The 14,870-nt window shown below is 42.2% G+C and overlaps 1 protein-coding gene across 1 annotated transcript in view; it reads left to right on the forward strand.

Annotated features, from left to right (window-relative positions):
- The window catches only part of LOC143998093 (voltage-dependent T-type calcium channel subunit alpha-1I-like), a 1,330,488-nt gene that overhangs the window by 383,733 nt on the left and 931,885 nt on the right, over positions 1–14,870 (forward strand). Inside the window, exon 4 of the mRNA XM_077493843.1 lies at positions 2,382–2,541. Within this exon, the coding sequence (XP_077349969.1) occupies positions 2,382–2,541 (160 nt within the window). The remainder of the gene's footprint in view (positions 1–2,381; positions 2,542–14,870) is intronic.

Here is a 14,870-nt window from a genome sequence, read left to right on the forward strand (position 1 = left end):
GCACTGCCCTGAGGTCCAACAATACTGGAAAGACGTCACTCATTTTATCACTAAGGTGATTACTAGTACCTCTGATCATCTCAGCCTGCCTACTGGGTTGGTAGAAGGGCTAGCGAACATGGTAGCCCACAGAACCTTGCTAATCATATTGCCTTTCTAAGCTATAATCCTACATTGGAAAGCAACCCTTGGCCCCCACCTTACTAGCCTGGAAGAGACTAGTGAATGCTACAGTCCCATTTTACAAGGCCGCATACCTAAACTGAGGCTGCCCAAATAAGTTTTGGAAGGTTTGGGGCTTCTGGACCTCCTCAATAGAGATGAATGGTTAATTCCTCATGGGTGTCTAGTGGGGTTGGGTTAGAGTGGAGCTGTACTGCACTGTATACTTTATTATTATATCTGTGGATTAGGGGACTACTATCACAGAGAGAGGGGCTAGGGATGGTGTGTTTTCTGTGGAGGGGCTGAGTGGTACTTCATTACTAGTGCCCTGCTTCCTCCCTTTTTCTTCTTATTTTGGAGTACTGTTTTTTTAAGTAATTTTTATTTATAGAAAGGATTTTTCATAACATTTTGCATAAGAAAAAGAAATGACACAATGCACAAAAATAGTGCAACAAAGACCATACACAGCTGACAATAATCAAACGTGTGCATAAGAGTAGACCTAAGGGCTTGGTATGGGTTTTTTTTTGGGGGGGAGCCTCATGCCATTTTTTTTTAAATATTTTTGTTGTGTTTGTTGTGTTTTTTGTTTTTTTCCATTCAGCTGTCAGTGTGGAAGTCCATTGATAGCTGATGACTCATCTGTTGTTAAGGATGCCACGGCTGGCTTCCCGACCCAGTCCTTAACTACATTTTATTCACTATGCCTTGATTGGGTAAGGCTTTGCCCAATTAGGGTTTAGAATGCAGTGGACGAACATCCTGCCAAGCACCCCACAAATTCGGGTTTTCGCCGACATCTAAAGTCAACGAGTAGATATATAGCATGACGGAAACACCCAATGCATTTTGAATTGTGAATTATTTTCTCTTCCTCAGTGGTGTAGACCATGTAGAGACATACATTCTATACCATAGACAGGTCATTAAATACATTTCAACCATATTTTTAATGTATATCAATATATATATCAGTTTATACATTAACATGATATATAAGTACCCACCCACACTATGAGGTGAAAGTGTATAGACAACCACAGTTAGGAATGATTTAAAGTCCAGTAGGATTGTCACATCCTCAATCACAACCCAGGGGGTGACCAGAATGAAGGCGTGAACCCGTAAAACACCTTTGGATTGCCATTGAAATTGCCAAGTAGTTTGGTGAATGTGTCACTAAACAAACCCGGATTAGTTTGGCTCATCTCTTCTGCCAACTCAACCATATTTTACTACATCAGTTTTTTCTACTAAATGCAATTACTATATATTCTTTTGGAAAATACTGGTTTCCAGGATGTCTTTGTGATTTTATGATTTTTATACTTTATGAACTACAAACCTGGAACAAATATGCAGCTACTTAAATAAGAAGGAAGCTAGAATTATGAATCTGCACACTGATGACATGTCAATAATCAAAAAACATTACAACTTTTGGCTCAGCATACCAACAGTACAACAGCTTCAGCAGTGGAAATCCACAATGCCAAGATAGATAGATAGTGATAACTCTCGACAGAGGCTCTAACCATTTCTTAAAATTTTCTGTAAGTGAGTTTTAAAGAAATTCTGCAGATAAGAGTTAATAAAAAAAGACAGAATAAACACATACTGAACTGTCCTATCCATTCCAAAAATCTGATTTCTAAATTTTGCACGCGCAGGAAGATTTAACTTTTATGTCACACTGTAGCATGTGGGTTGTAATGACAGGTTTTTCCATTTGTGTGCTGTAGTGTCCCCATTGCTTTTCATGTGCTGGGTTGATATTTTCTTGTATCAGGGGTTGGGGCATTTGGATATTCAGATAAACCCTTTTTTACAGGAAAGACTCCTTTTCATCCCCAAAACCAAAAGAGTTTTCTTCCAATTTAAAAGAAGATTGGACCCCTGCTTGAGACTGTGACCCCTTTATCCCTTACATGCCTCCTTTTTACTGATTACATTTGTAGTTTCAGGATTCTCCTGTACTAATATATGGGATCAAATCTGGTATTGTGTAGTGTAGAGAAATGGAGGCCCTAAATTTAAAAATAGGTTTTAAAGCAAGGATCCACTTTTCAAAATGAAAACCATTTAATTTGTTTTTCAGGAATGTGTTCTTTGCTTTTTGTTGATCCTGTGTATCTGATACTACTTTTACTGCCTTCTTGAAATTCCTCCTTTTCTTCCTCCTCTCTGCTCTTTTTTTCTCTTTCCCTACACAGGTATGAGAATCTTGGTGAATTTGCTGCTGGACACACTGCCTATGCTAGGAAATGTACTCCTCCTGTGTTTCTTTGTCTTCTTTATATTTGGAATAATTGGGGTACAGCTTTGGGCTGGACTTCTACGTAACCGATGTTTCCTAGAGGAAAACTTTACTATGTAAGTCAAATGCCATTAAAATCCATTGAATGGATTTGCACTATACTAATTTACTTTACAATATGTATATATCGAAATAAATGTTTTCAAATTATTTTACAGTATATTTACTTTTAGATATATTGACTTTGATGCATTATGATGACTTTAATGATAATGTACAATAATCATAAACTAAGATTAGTTTAACCACTTTCAGACCGGACCATTTTGCTGGTCAATGACCAGAGGTCTTTTTACAATTTGGCACTGTGCTGCTTTAACTGGTAATTGCGCGGTCATGCAATGTTGTACCCAAACAAAATTTGCGTCCTTTTTTTCCCACAAATAGAGCTTTCTTTTAAAGGTATTTGACTGACTCTGCGATTTTTATTTTTTGCGATATAAATGTAAAAAGACCGTAAATTTTGAAAAAAAATGATATTTTCTACTTTTTGTTATTAGAAAAATCCAATAAACTCAATTTTAGTCATACATTTAGGCCAAAATGTATTCAGCCACATGTCTTTGGTAAAAAAAAAGTCAATAACTGTATATTTATTGGTTTGCGCAAAAGTTGTCACATCTACAAACTAAGGTACATTTTCTGGAATTTACGCAGCTTTTAGTTTATGACTGCCTATCTCATTTCTTGAGGTGCTAAAATGGCAGGGCAGTACAAAACCCCCCCAAATGACCCCATTTTGGAAAGTAGACACCCTAAGGAAATTGATAAGAGGCATGTTGAGCCCATTGAATATTTTATTTTTTTGCCTCAAGCGATTGAATAATGACAAAAAAAAAATTCTTTTTTTTTTACACAAAGTTGTCACTAAATGATATATTGCTCACACATGCCATGGTTATATGTGGAATTGTACCCCAAAATACATTCTGCTGCTTCTCCTGAGTACGGGGATACCAAATGTGGTCGACTTTTTGGAAGCCTACCGCGTACGGGGCCCCGAAAGCCAAGAACCGCCTTCAGGCTTTCTAAGGGCGTAAATTTTTGATTTCACTCCTCACTACCTATTACAGTTTTGAAGGCCATAAAATGCCAAGATGGCACAAAACCCCCACAAATGACCCCATTTTAGAAAGTAGACACCCCAAGCTATTTGCTGAGAGGCATGTTGAGTCCATGGAATATTTTATATTTTGCCACAAGTTGCGGGAAAATTACAAACTTTTATTTATTTTTTATTTTTTTCACAAAGTTGTCACTAAATGATATATTGCTCACACATGCCATGGGCATATGTGAAATGACACCCCAAAATAAATTCTGCTGCTTCTCCTGAGTACGGGGATACCACATGTGTGGGACTTTTTGGGAGCCTAGTCGCGTACGGGGCCCCGAACACCAAGCCCCGCCTTCAGGATTTCTAAGGGTGTAAATTTTTGATTTCACTCCTCACTACCTATCACAGTTTTGAAGGCCATAAAATGCCAAGATGGCACAAAACCCCCACAAATGACCCCATTTTGGAAAGTAGACTCCCCAAGCTATTTGCCGAGAGGCATGGTGAGTATTTTGCAGCTCTCATTTGTTTTTGAAAATGAAGAAAAAAAATAGTGTATATTTTTTTTCTTTTTTTCAATTTTCAAAACTTTGTGACAAAAATGAAGGTCTGCAAAATACTCACCATACCTCTCAGCAAATAGCTTGGGGTGTCTCCTTTCCAAAATGGGGTCACTTGGGGGGATTTTGTGCTATCTGGGCATTCCATGGCCTCCGAAACAAATAGGCAGTGAGGAATGAAATCAAAAATTTACACCCTTAGAAAGCCTGAAGGTGGTGCTTGGATTTTGGGGTACCGTACGCGGTTAGGCTCCCAAAAGGTCTCACACTTGTGGTATCCCCGTACTCAAGAGAAGCAACAGAATGTATTTTGGGGTGTAATTTCACATATAACCATGGCATGTTTGAGCAATATATAATTTAATGACAACTTTGTGCAAAAAAAAATAATAATAATAATAATGTCTTTTTTCCGCAACTTTTGTCAAAATATAAAATATTCCATGGACTCGACATGCCTCTCAGCAAATAGCTTGGGGTGTCTACTTTCTAAAATGGGGTCATTTGGGGAGGTTTTGAACTGTCCTGGCATTTTATGCACAACATTTAGAAGCTTATGTCACACATCACCCACTCTTCTAACCACTTGAAGAAAAAGCCCTTTCTGACACTTTTTTTTTTGCAAGAAAATTACTTTGAACCCCCAAACATGAAGTGTTTTTTTTAAAGCAAAAGCCCTACAGATTAAAATGGTGGGTGTTTCATTTTTTTTTTCACACGGTATTTGCGCAGCGATTTTTCAAACGCATTTTTTGGGGAAAAAACACACTTTTTTTTTATTTTAATGCACTAAAAATCACTATATTGCCCAAATGTTTGATGAAATAAAAAATATGATCTTAGGCCGAGTTCATGGATACCAAACATGACATGCTTTAAAATTGCGCAGAAACGTGCAGCGGCGACAAACTACATACATTTTTAAAAGCCTTTAAATGCCTTTACAGGTGACCACTTTAGATTTACGGAGGAGGTCTACTGCTAAAATTAGTACCCTCGATCTGACCTTCGTGGTGATACCTCACATGCATGGTGCAATTGCTGTTTACATATGACACCAGACCGACGCTTGCGTTCGACGTTGCGCCTTAGCAGGGGGGACAGGGGTGTTTTTTTTTTTTATTATTATTTATTTTGCTTTTTTATTTTATTTTTAAACTGTTCCTTTCATTTATATATATTTTTTTATGATTTTTATTGTTATCTCAGGGAATGTAAATATCCCCTATGATTGCAATAGGTAGTGACAGGTACTCTTTTTTGAAAAAATTAGGGTCTATCAGACCCTAGATCTCTCCTCTGTCCTCAAAGCATCTGACCACACCAAGATCGGTGTGATAACATGCTTTCCCAATTTCCCAATGGTGCTGTTTACATCCTGCAAAGTCATGAAATGCTCGTAGCTTCCGGTTTCTTAGGCCATAGAGATGATTGGAGCCATTCTGGTCTCTGATCAGCTCTATGGTCAGCTGGCGGAACCACCGGCTGCATTCTCAGGTTCCCTGTTGGGACAGGAGAGCCTGAGAAAACCATGGAAGATGGTGCGGGGGGGGGGACATTCCCTCCCACTGCTTGTAAAAGTAATCTAGAGGCTAATTAGCCGCTAGGATTGCTTTTACATAAAAGCCGACCGCTGGCTGAAAAGAATGATACCAAGATGATACCTAAACCTGCAGGCATCATTCTGGTATAAGCACTCAAAGTCCAGCAACATACCAGTATGTTGCTGGAACTGGTTGGGCATATATTGTAATTTTTTTTTCATGCAGCCTGTGGGCTGAACGAAAAAAAAATATTGATCGGTGGGTATGCCCACCATTAGAATACCTCCCTTCATCCACCCACTTCTAATGGTGGGCATACATGCACCATTTATATATGCCGAAGCATGGGGGCATCCTCCCGCAAAAAGTAGGAGCAGATCGCTCCTCCACCCCTTATGCCCCCATGCTTCGGCATATATGCTCTTTTTTAACTGTGGTGGTGAAATCACCTCCGACGGTGCTGGAGTCGCGGCTTTATGTATCGTGGGAGCAAAACGCTGTTGCTGTCAAGATAAATAAATCCGCGCTGCAGCAGAATGGCGTACCTGCTAAGCAAATGATGGTTAACAATAAAACAAAGTAACATTACAGTATAACAGTAGGACTTACCATACCTGCAAAGCAAATACAAAAAAAATTAGCAAAAAATAACACATTTAACACAATCTGTGCCTAAAATATATATATGCCGAAAAAATGGGGGCATCCTCCCGCAAAAGGTAGGAGCAGATCGCTCCTCCACCCCTTATGCCCCCATGCTTCGGCATATATGCTCTTTTTTAACTGTGGTGGTGAAATCACCTTCGACAGTGCTGGAGTCGCGGATTTATGTATCGTGGGAGCAAACGCTGTTGCTGTCAAGATAAATAAATCCACGCTACAGCTGAATGGCGTACCTGAAAAAAAAAAATGGTTAACAATAAAACATTGCAGAATAGAATACAGTACAAAGGAGCAGAACAATAGAGAGAGAATAGAGAGAGAGAGAACAATAAAACGACAACTATTTTTGTTTTTTTTATTTTATATATTTTTTTTGTTTTTTACTTATTTATTTTTTTTAAACACTTTTTTATGTAACTTTAACACTTCTGTTGTAACGTTTCCAGTGGTTTGGGTCTCTCAAAATGCGATGGCATCTTGGGAGACCCTGTGCCTAGCCTGTGCAATGCTGTACCCTACTCTACGCATTCAAAACATTCACCAATGCAAAGACCAGGATTGTCAGGACAGCGGGGACAATAATGATGGGTGTCACGCCTATATCCACGCTTTCTGCAGACACATTTTCTTTGGGGGGCTCGTTGGGTAGGGGTACTCGGGGTGACATAAGAATAATGCCTCTCATGCAGCCGGCTTACTGCATCTGGTTGGGGAAGGTGAGGTGGAGCACCGCCTGGATACAGAAGGGCTCTGACGATATCCTCCTGGAATTTAAGGAAGGATCCAGTCCTTCCTGAAGCTTTGTGTAGCACATAAGTATTCAGCATAGACAATTGGAATATATAAACAGACACTTTTTTGTACCAGCGTCTGGCCTTACGGGCAACTAGATACGGCACCAACAACTGGTCATTGAGGTCCACCCCTCCCATATTTTGGTTATATTTGTGGACACAGAGGGGTTTCTCCACAATACCAGTCGCCGTAGGAATTTGGACCGTCGTGTCTGCATGAAGGGAGGTGAGAACGAAAACATTGTTATTATCCCTCCACTTCATAGCGAGCAAATTATTACTGCGCAAGCAGGCTCTCTCCCCCAGCCTAAGACGGGACTCTACAAGCCGCTGGGGAAAGCCCCGGCAATTAGGTCGCACGGTGCCACATGCTCCAATCTGCTGATCAAACAAGTGACTAAGCAGTGGCACGCTTGTGTAATAATTGTCCACTTACAAGTGGTACCCCTTTCCGAATAAGGGTGACACCATGTCCCACACTATCTTGCCAGCGCTTCCTATGTAGTCAGGGCAGTTCTCCGGCTCTACGTGACTATCTTTACCCTCATAAACCATAAAACTACGTGTATAGCCTGTGGCCCTGTCACAGAGCTTATACATCTTGACCCCGTATCTGGAACGCTTGTTGCGAACGTATTGTTTGAATGACAAGCGACCAGAAAACTTAATCAGGGACTCATCAACGCAAACAACTTGATGGGGAGTAAACAAGTCTGCAAAACGTTGGTTGAAGTGGTTTATGAGGGGCCGAATTTTGTAGAGCCGATCATATTCAGGGTCTCCACGAGGACGACAGAGTTCATTGTCGCTGAAGTGCATGAACCGCAAAATCTGCTCGTATCCTGCCCTGGACATGGAAGCAGAGAACACGCGCATATGTTGAATTGGGTCAGTGGACCAATATGACCGCAACTCACTGTTTTTGGTTATGCCCATGTTGAGGGAGAGGCCCAGAAAGATCTTAAATTTGGAAACTCGTTTCCATTGTCTGGCAAGGGCGGACTGGGGAACAGTGGCGATGTGTTGACCAGCGTACAAATTGGTTTGGTCCACAATAGATCTATAGAGATCTTCGGTGAAAAACAGTAAGCAAAAATCAAGTGTCGTAAAATCAACTGTTTCCACGTTAATGCCAGGTTGGCCAGTGAATGGGGGAAGTACGGGTTCTGCAGAAGTGGTGGGCAACCAATCAGGATTGGCGAATTCTGCAGGAAGGGCACTATGGGTACGACGGGCCTGTTATTGTCTTTGTCTTGGTGGCAGCGGGACACTACTTGTGCTTGCCACCTCGCCAGCTTGAACTGCACTTATGGGACTCGCCACGTCACCACGTGCTACTGCAGTGCTGGATGTACGTCCAGGGTGTACTAGGCCACTGGTGCTTGCCAGTTCACCAGAAGGATGTCTAGTACGTCTCTGCTTCATACAAGTGACCTGCGGTTCCTCCACCTGAACAACAGAAAACATTCGGGATTGGGTACACCTGCCCTTAACAAGGACCTCATCTCCGTCGCCAGAGCTATCTGTCATGGAGCCGCTGTCCTCTACAGGATCGTATTCTGAGCCTGAATCTGACAGATGAGTGACGTCCTCTTCACTATCTGTCATGCTCAGAAACGTGTAGGCCTCTTCACTAGTGTACCTTCGCTTTGCTATTTTGGGCTCTAAATTTAGGGGTACACTAGTGAGACTCACAGGTAAAAAAGCACCTAGGCTGTCAGCGACTGTATCAAAACGCTACAAAAAAAACTGTTAGCGATCGCAGGGATCAAGCCTGACTCTGCGAACGCTGCAGTTATGTGTGTTGTGTTTTGTAAGTGACAGTGATCGATCGATACTGCACTTGGGTGGGCTGGGCTGGGCTTGATGGAAGGGGCTAAACGCAGGTGCTAGCAGGTATCTGGGCTGATCCCGCTAACAATGCGTTTTGGGAAACCTAAAATGCTGGCAACGCTAATATAGATCTGATCAGATACTATATTACTAAGGGAGGTGTATGCTTTGCGTGTGGGTGTTAGCGGTACTGGCACTAACCTGACGCTGCCTGGGGCGACGCAGACCTTATCTGACCTTCAAACTTATATCACCCGCCGGGTGATCAGGGGGTTAAACCTTTATTAGGTAATAAATGGCGGGTGCCCTGAAACTATAAAAAAATAACTAACCAACCAGCGTCACCTGTAACAGTTATATGGTTATCACTGGTGAAAGGGTTAACTAGGGGGCAATCAGGGGGCTTTATGCGGTAGTATATGGGGGTCCCTGACGCTATAAAAAGCTGCGGCGAACCTAAATACTTACCTGCCTAACTAGCGTCACCTGTGACACTAATACAGCGATCAGAAAAACGATCGCTTATTAGTGACACTGGCGACGGGGGGTGATCACGGGGTTAAACCTTTATTGGGGGGGTTAGGGGGGTATCCTAGAGCTAAAGGGGGCTAACCCTAACTGCCCTAACAGTTATTACAGTCACAAATGACACCAATGCAATAATTAAAAAAAAAATGCAATTGGTGTCACTGTGACTGGGGGTGCAGGGGTGATTTGGGGGGTGAAGGGGGGGTGAAAGTGTGCCTGGCGTGTTCTACTGTAAGTGTAGTGTGTTGGTGCAACTCACAGATCCTCTCTCCTTGGTGCCGGAACGAAAAAGACCGACACGAGGAGAGATTACATCACTTCCTCTGCCTGTGTTTACATTACAGGAGAGGAAGTGATGTAATGCTGCAATTTCAATCGTCAGGAGCGATCGTGAGGGGGTGGCCATGAATGAATGGCCGCCCCCTCATCCCGGATCGCTCCTGCACGGATTCCGACCGCCGCTGGCACCGGGGGGGGGCTCGATCGTGCCCCCTACCCGCGGGAAGGCAGGGACGTACATGTACGCCCATATGCCTGCCCGTGCCATTCTGTCGACGTACATCGTCGTGCGGTGGTCGGCAAGTGGTTAATGCCTCATAGTTTTAACATTTAAAATATGGATGTAATGTGTTTTTGCTTAACACAGTGGGGTCTGTTTATAAAAAAAAAAAAAAGTATGTACATTTATTCTGTGCGAATTGGGAGAAACTATTTCTGCATAGACTAATTTCTCTTCTGAACAAATGTTTTTTTTTTTTTTTACAATAGCAAAAAACACAATATGGCCTGTAGATGGAATGGAAGAACATAAGAGATGCATATTTCTTTGTAACAAGAGATACAATGAAACGATTCTATACAAAATTTGCAAAACATGTAACCATTGGTTTATTTGCTAATTCTGTCTACCATTCTTCAGAATCGTTACATTTTATCTTTTGTTACAAAGATGAATGCATTTTCAATGCTCCTCAAACTCCATCTAGCAGCTGTAATGTGGTATTTTACCACTGAAAAATAATAAAAGAACATTCACTGAGAAGGGAAAATAGCCTAAACAACATTATTTTTTGCCAAATTCACACAGAACAAACAGGCATGCAGATTCCCTGGATGATTAGACCCTGGTGTGCTTTTAAAACTGCCTTTAAGGCTAGGTTAACACAGCGAGATGATTAAAATCGTTCAGCTGAGCTCACACAATTTCATACCCGTGTGTCAGTCCGACTTTGGGGGGGATTTCAGAGACATCTGTGCAGGTTCATGCACAGCTGTCTATTGAAATCACATCCAAAGCCACCAAAAGTAGTACAAAAACTACATTTGGGAATCCGTGTGGTGCTGCAAAGTTGGTATCACACCAATTCGGATGGTGCCGTTGCCGGCAATAGCCACTGATTTGGCATGCGATTTGACATGTCAAATTACATGCCAAATTGCATCAGTGTAAACCTGGGCTTAAAGTCATTATTTTATTTGTAGTATCGGGTTTAAAAATACATCAGGTTTAAGAATATGTTGCCTTTTACAATAACCTAATGTAATACATATTGGACAAATAAAGCAACAAAAAAAGATTTTAAAGTGCATCTTTCCCTTAAACATGCTGTACTTGAATTAAAACTGGAATTATCAACAGTTCTGCCAGTTCAAATATATTTTTATTTTTCACTATGTCACCTGCAATTAAAGATGCACATGTAGTTATGTAGTTCACAGTTGGTCTGCATGGATGAGCAGAGAGTAAACACGTATAAAATTAATACAGGGTTGCCTTCTTTCATAGAACGCTCAAAGACATTTGTGCATGTCTCAAATCATTTTGTCTCTTTTCATATTAGCATTTGTTTATGCTTTCAGGCACTCCACTGAAGGCCAATGCTGTATAGAAATAAAAAAAATATAAATTGTTCTTATTTACTGCAATTTTCCTTTCCCAACGAGCACCATGGCAGTACACACGGGTAGACCCCACCCACACCCAGCACTAATAGAACCCCAACTCAAAAATGTGAACCACCCCAAGACCGTTGTTATATAACTAGTCCCTCCAGACTGCATGAAGAGCACACATGGAAAATAACTCCCCACAGCAAAGGGCGAGGGGGGGTGGATGATTACAGAAAGCAATTTTAATTGTGAAAAAAAGGCCAAAGCAATCACTGAATTCAACAGTAGTAAGGATGAGCCGAACACCCTCTGGTTTGGTTCGCACCAGAACCTGCGAACAGGCCTAAACTTAGTGTGAACTTTAGAAGCCTATTAAAGTCTATGGGACTCGAACGTTCAAAATCAAAAGTGATAATTTTAAAGGCTTATATGCAAGTTATTGTCCTAAAAAGTGTTTGGGGACCTGGGTCCTGTCCCAGGGGACATGTATCAATGCAATTTTTTTTTTTTAAAACTTCAGTTTTTTCAGGAGCAGTGATTTTAATAATGCTTAAAGTGAAACAATAAAAGTGGAATATTCCTTTAAATGTCATACCTGGGGGGTGTGTATAGTATGCCTATAAAGGGGCGCATGTTTCCTGCGCTTAGAACTGTCCCTGCACAAAGTGTAATTTCTGCAGGAAAAAAGTTATTTAAAAGCACTTATGACTATAATGAATTGTAATACAGAGAACAGTCATTGAAAGTCATTGATAAAAAAAAAATATATGCACAAAAGGCTTGCTGGCCCTACATGTTTGCTACGCTAAAAGTGTTTGGCTTCTGTAGCCCATTTTTTAAGGCCTTAGAGGCCCTGTACTCAGCGGTCACGGCCCAGGTACAGATGTCTTCCTTTATGTCGCCTTGCCTCCCCATGAGGAATGGAACTCGGCAGGGGTGCCCCTTATCACCGCTTCTATTTATTTTATGCCTCGAACCTCTAGCCGAGTCCATACGATCTCACCCAGAAATACGCGGGGTGGTGATGCGACAGGGGGAGTACAAACTATCGCTCTTCGCGGATGACATCCTGCTAACTATTACAACCCATTAACTTCCCTCCCCTCCCTACATAAAGTGTTGTTCTCATTTGGTGATATCTCTGGCTACAAAGTAAATACCTCAAAAACCGAAGCACTACCCATACATATATCCGCAACACAACTTCCCAGACTTCGGGAAACGTATCCTTATAAATGGTGCAATGTCTCTCTCAAATACCTAGGTGTAATTTTGACCCCTTCATATTCCCACATTTACCCTGTTAATGTTCCTCTATTCCAAGACATAAACAGATCCTTATCATCCTGGTCAAATTATCCCCTGTCCCTCCTGGGAAGGACCAATATCCTCAAAATGTCAATCTTACCTAGACTGCTCTATCATTTTGAGACTCTTCCAGTTGCCATTTCTTCCCCACAACTAAAACTCCTCCACAGACGTTTCTCAAACTTTATATGGGCCAATAGGTCTCATCGCTTAGCCAACTCGGTGGTATTCGTGCCCAGATCCCGGGGTGGCCTAGGGGCTCTGGATATTGTGAAATATTATCATGCCACACATTTGAGAACCATCGCCACATGGTCCTCCCTAAATGCCACAAGTCAATGGGCTGCTATTGAGAAGGGGGTGCTGTATCCAACCCACCTATGCTCCTTGATCTGGGGTGGCCCGTCCCCCCTGCATCCCAACTTTAAACGTCAGTGTACAGCCCCAATGTCCTTTACCCTGGACATATGGCAAAAGTGCCAAAAAAAGTATTGCCTCATCCTGCCCCCCCCCCCCCCCTTTACAAAACGTGCTGTTTAACCCAACTATACCCGATGGACTGTCCCTGGGTAGGATGTTTACATGGATTAATCCCCCCCTCTTTCAACTTCGAAATTTGGTACACGCTATTACACGGAGGTTCTATGCCTTACGTGAAAAGTTTGATATTCCCAATCAAATGTTCTACTCCTATCTACAAGTTAGGCATTTTTTTAGCTCCAAATCACCAACTCTAACTCTGGATAAGCCCACAGCCTTCAAACACCTATGCGCTCAGGGACCCCACCAATTACATCTGATCTCCTCCATCCATAAAACCCTCCATGAGTCAACCCCCTTAAAGGAATTATCACATTTGTACATGAGTAAATGGGCCAATTTGCTGGGTAAACCTATCAATCTACAAACGTGGGACAAGATTTGGGCCTCCACCTTTAAAGTCTCTAAATGTGTCACACAAAGAGAAATGGCCATAAAAATCCTTATGTTCCGGTACAGAACCCCTGACGTCATACACAAATTCGACCCCTCAGTCTCGCCGCACTGTTGGCGATGCGGGACTGACACTGGCTCCTTATTTCACATTTTTTGGGAATGCTCCCTGATACACCCTTTTTGGAGGGAGGTGGGGTCGTTGGTGCTAGGGGTAACAGGGGTGTCCCTTCCATATGAGCCCTTAAAATGCTTGTTGGGCCTCCCTGTTCCAGGTTTATCTAAAAATACAAACCGGCTGATCTCCTATATCTTATTAGCTGCTAAGAGGCTCATTCCACTATGCTGGTTGTTCACTGCTCCCCCTCCTTGGCCCAGGTTCCTCCAACTGTTGTCCGAGATACGGAGAATGGAGTTTCTGACGGCCTCTGTACACGATCTAGTCCCACAGTTTGACAAGATCTGGGAGCCCTGGGATCGGTTGGAATTTGGGACATCTCCACCCGGTGACCCTCATTAACCACAACTGGCTGATATAACACAGCCCACCTGGAGACTATCCCCCTCCCTCCCACCCTCCTTCCTTGGTACTAGTGTAGGCTGCCCCCCCCCCTGGTGTCTCACCTTGCTACTCATAAGTCTGTTATTACTGTGTTGTTTTACTATGGCCTCCCGGCCCCACATCATAAGGTTTTTTTCACCTTTTTTATAAACTGTAAGTTGTTTACTCTGTCTGTTACAGCTATGCAGAACACCCATGTGTCCTGCATATGTGGACGTTACTCTAGCTTTTATAGTCCAAAGTTTTGTTCTCTTTAACCACTTGCTTACTGGGCACTTAAACCCCCCTCAGTCCCAGACCAATTTTCAGCTTTCAGCGCTGATGCACTTTGAATGACAATTGCGCGGGCATACAACACTGTACCCAAATGAAATTTTTATCATTTTTTTCCCACAAATAGAGCTTTCTTTTGGTGGTATTTAGTTACAGCTCGGAGTTTTATTTTTTGCTAAACAAACAAAAAAAGATGCAAAAAAATAAAAAAAACAAATCATGTTTTAATAGTTTGTTCTAAAATTTTGCAAACGGGTCATTTTTCTCCTTCATTGAAGTGCGCTGATTAGGCGGCACTGATAGGCTGCATTGGTGGGCACTGATGGGCTGCATTGGTGGGCACTGATGGGCTGCATTGGTGGGCACTGATAGGCTGCATTGGTGGGCACTGATAGGCTGCACTGGTGGGCACTGATAGGCATAGTTAAGGCGGCACTAAT

Source organism: Lithobates pipiens, unplaced genomic scaffold (assembly GCF_037356315.1).
Source record: "Lithobates pipiens isolate NorthernLeopardFrog02 unplaced genomic scaffold, aLitPip1_a1.2 Scaffold_19, whole genome shotgun sequence".
NCBI classification, from domain to species: domain Eukaryota; kingdom Metazoa; phylum Chordata; class Amphibia; order Anura; family Ranidae; genus Lithobates; species Lithobates pipiens.